The sequence below is a fragment of the Emiliania huxleyi genome (assembly GCF_000372725.1).
Source record: "Emiliania huxleyi CCMP1516 unplaced genomic scaffold EMIHUscaffold_4740, whole genome shotgun sequence".
NCBI classification, from domain to species: domain Eukaryota; phylum Haptophyta; order Isochrysidales; family Noelaerhabdaceae; genus Emiliania; species Emiliania huxleyi.
The window spans coordinates 1-1,677 of NW_005198432.1; the positions used below are offsets into that span (position 1 = coordinate 1).

The 1,677-nt window shown below is 62.7% G+C and overlaps 1 protein-coding gene across 1 annotated transcript; it reads left to right on the forward strand.

The window, feature by feature from the left end:
* Positions 1 to 775: 775 nt before the first annotated feature.
* Positions 776 to 1,265, forward strand: EMIHUDRAFT_256395 (hypothetical protein; the record flags this gene model as incomplete). Its single annotated transcript, XM_005767913.1, has 2 exons — positions 776 to 1,126; positions 1,197 to 1,265. The coding sequence occupies 2 exons, from the start codon at positions 776 to 778 to the stop codon at positions 1,263 to 1,265; spliced, it is 420 nt and encodes a 139-aa protein (XP_005767970.1).
* Positions 1,266 to 1,677: the final 412 nt, after the last annotated feature.

Below are 1,677 nucleotides of genomic sequence, written 5' to 3' on the forward strand. Positions count from 1 at the left end.
GATACGCCTCATCCCGTTCAGCATCGCGGTGCACCAGGCCGCCTACGCCGAGTACTGCTCGCTCGGTCACAACATGGAGACGCCCACCTGCGCGATGACCCGGCGAGACCGCGAGCAGGACGAGCTGCGCCAAGCCTACTGCGATGGCAGCCTGACTATCGCATTTGACAAGGAGAAGACGTGGTGCAAGCGGAAAGAGCTTGAGGGCGCTCTGAGAGCAACGCCCTCGACGGCTAGGGACAAGCGGGTGAAGATTGGGCAGGAGCTGAGTCGAATCGAAACCGTGTCTAAAAAGGCGGGCAGAGGCTCCGAGTCCGAGTTCACTGCGGCGCGGCTTGCCTTTTGTGAGCAGCCTGGCAAGAGCGCGTACGCCATCTGCAAGGCGATCGGTCGCTTCACCGACCAGGATGGCGACATGACATACTCGTACGACGATCCAGAAGGCGAGGAAGTGCCAAGCGCAAGCGTCAGCGGGTGAAGAGCGGCAGCGGGCTCGCTCGCCGCGCGGGCTCTCGCTCACGCAATATAGATCAGATGACGTTGACGAGTCGTCAAGACGAGATCACACCGTGCTTGCATCCCAGAGTGCCCTCGCGCAGAACCAACGCAGGTCTCACAACGTGTTTCAAATACTACTTGCCCTATCTCGGCGGTGGGCTTTTCGTGTTCGGTGCGCGGGGCTCGCACTAATCCCGCGCCCCGGTTTTTTCGCCAGCCTAGTGCGTTCGGTTGATTGAGGAAACCCCTCGAGTTAGCTGCTTAGTCGCGTGCGCGTATGCTCGCTGTCGTTGCAGTCTCTGGAGGCTGCGCCGCGGCTCCCGAGCGGCGCGTGACCCGTGCCAGTTTTGGTAAGGTTTTGCGCACCCTCTCAACTGACTCCCTGAGGCAGGGTGGCGCGGGTGCGGGGTGGCTCGGCAGCTCGGCGGGAGGCCTCCGACCCGGCTACCTTGTGCTGTTGAAGTTGCTGCAGGAGACGCCGATGACGATGGCGCTGTCCTCGCGGCTGACCAGCGTCCGGGCTCGCTGGCGCGCCGCCCGGGATAGCACTGACAGTCTGCCGGCGCAGCGGGCGCATTCGAATGCGCCCGCCGCGCCGGCAGACTGTTGGACGGCCACAGTCGCGAAAGTGGGGTGAAATCCGTGCGGCGCAGTGGCAGCGGTGGCCAGGCGGCCCCTCTCGGGGCCGCGTTGCGCAGGCGCGCCGCGCCATGAGCGGCGACCGTGGTGAGAACGCGATGTGCCACTTGCTCTCACTTAGCAGCTAACTATGATAGAACAAGTTTGAAAACCTGAGCGAAAAAACCGGGGGTCGGGATTAGTGCGAAAAAAAAGATGGATCCCCCCATCGGGGGGAGGCGCCGAGAGACAGAGAGAGCGAAATAAATAAATAAAAACGGACACCCCTACTTTGAGATGGGCAAAAGGAACAGGTCCCCGCCCGTGCGATCTTTGTGCAGGGTTCTTTGTGGGTGTGGTCGACGACTAGCCGGGGTCGTCCTCCCGGCGACGCGGGGGGGACTAGCACTAGCCGTCTTCCACATGGTCCCTCGGGTCCCTGCTACTCTTAATCTCTTCGTACATCCTCCTGCTGATCTCCGCGACGTCCTGCTCCCTCCCTCATCTCGCCCTGCGCGTCTGCTCTGCCTCCCCGTCACGTCTGCCCTGCGTCGTCTGGCG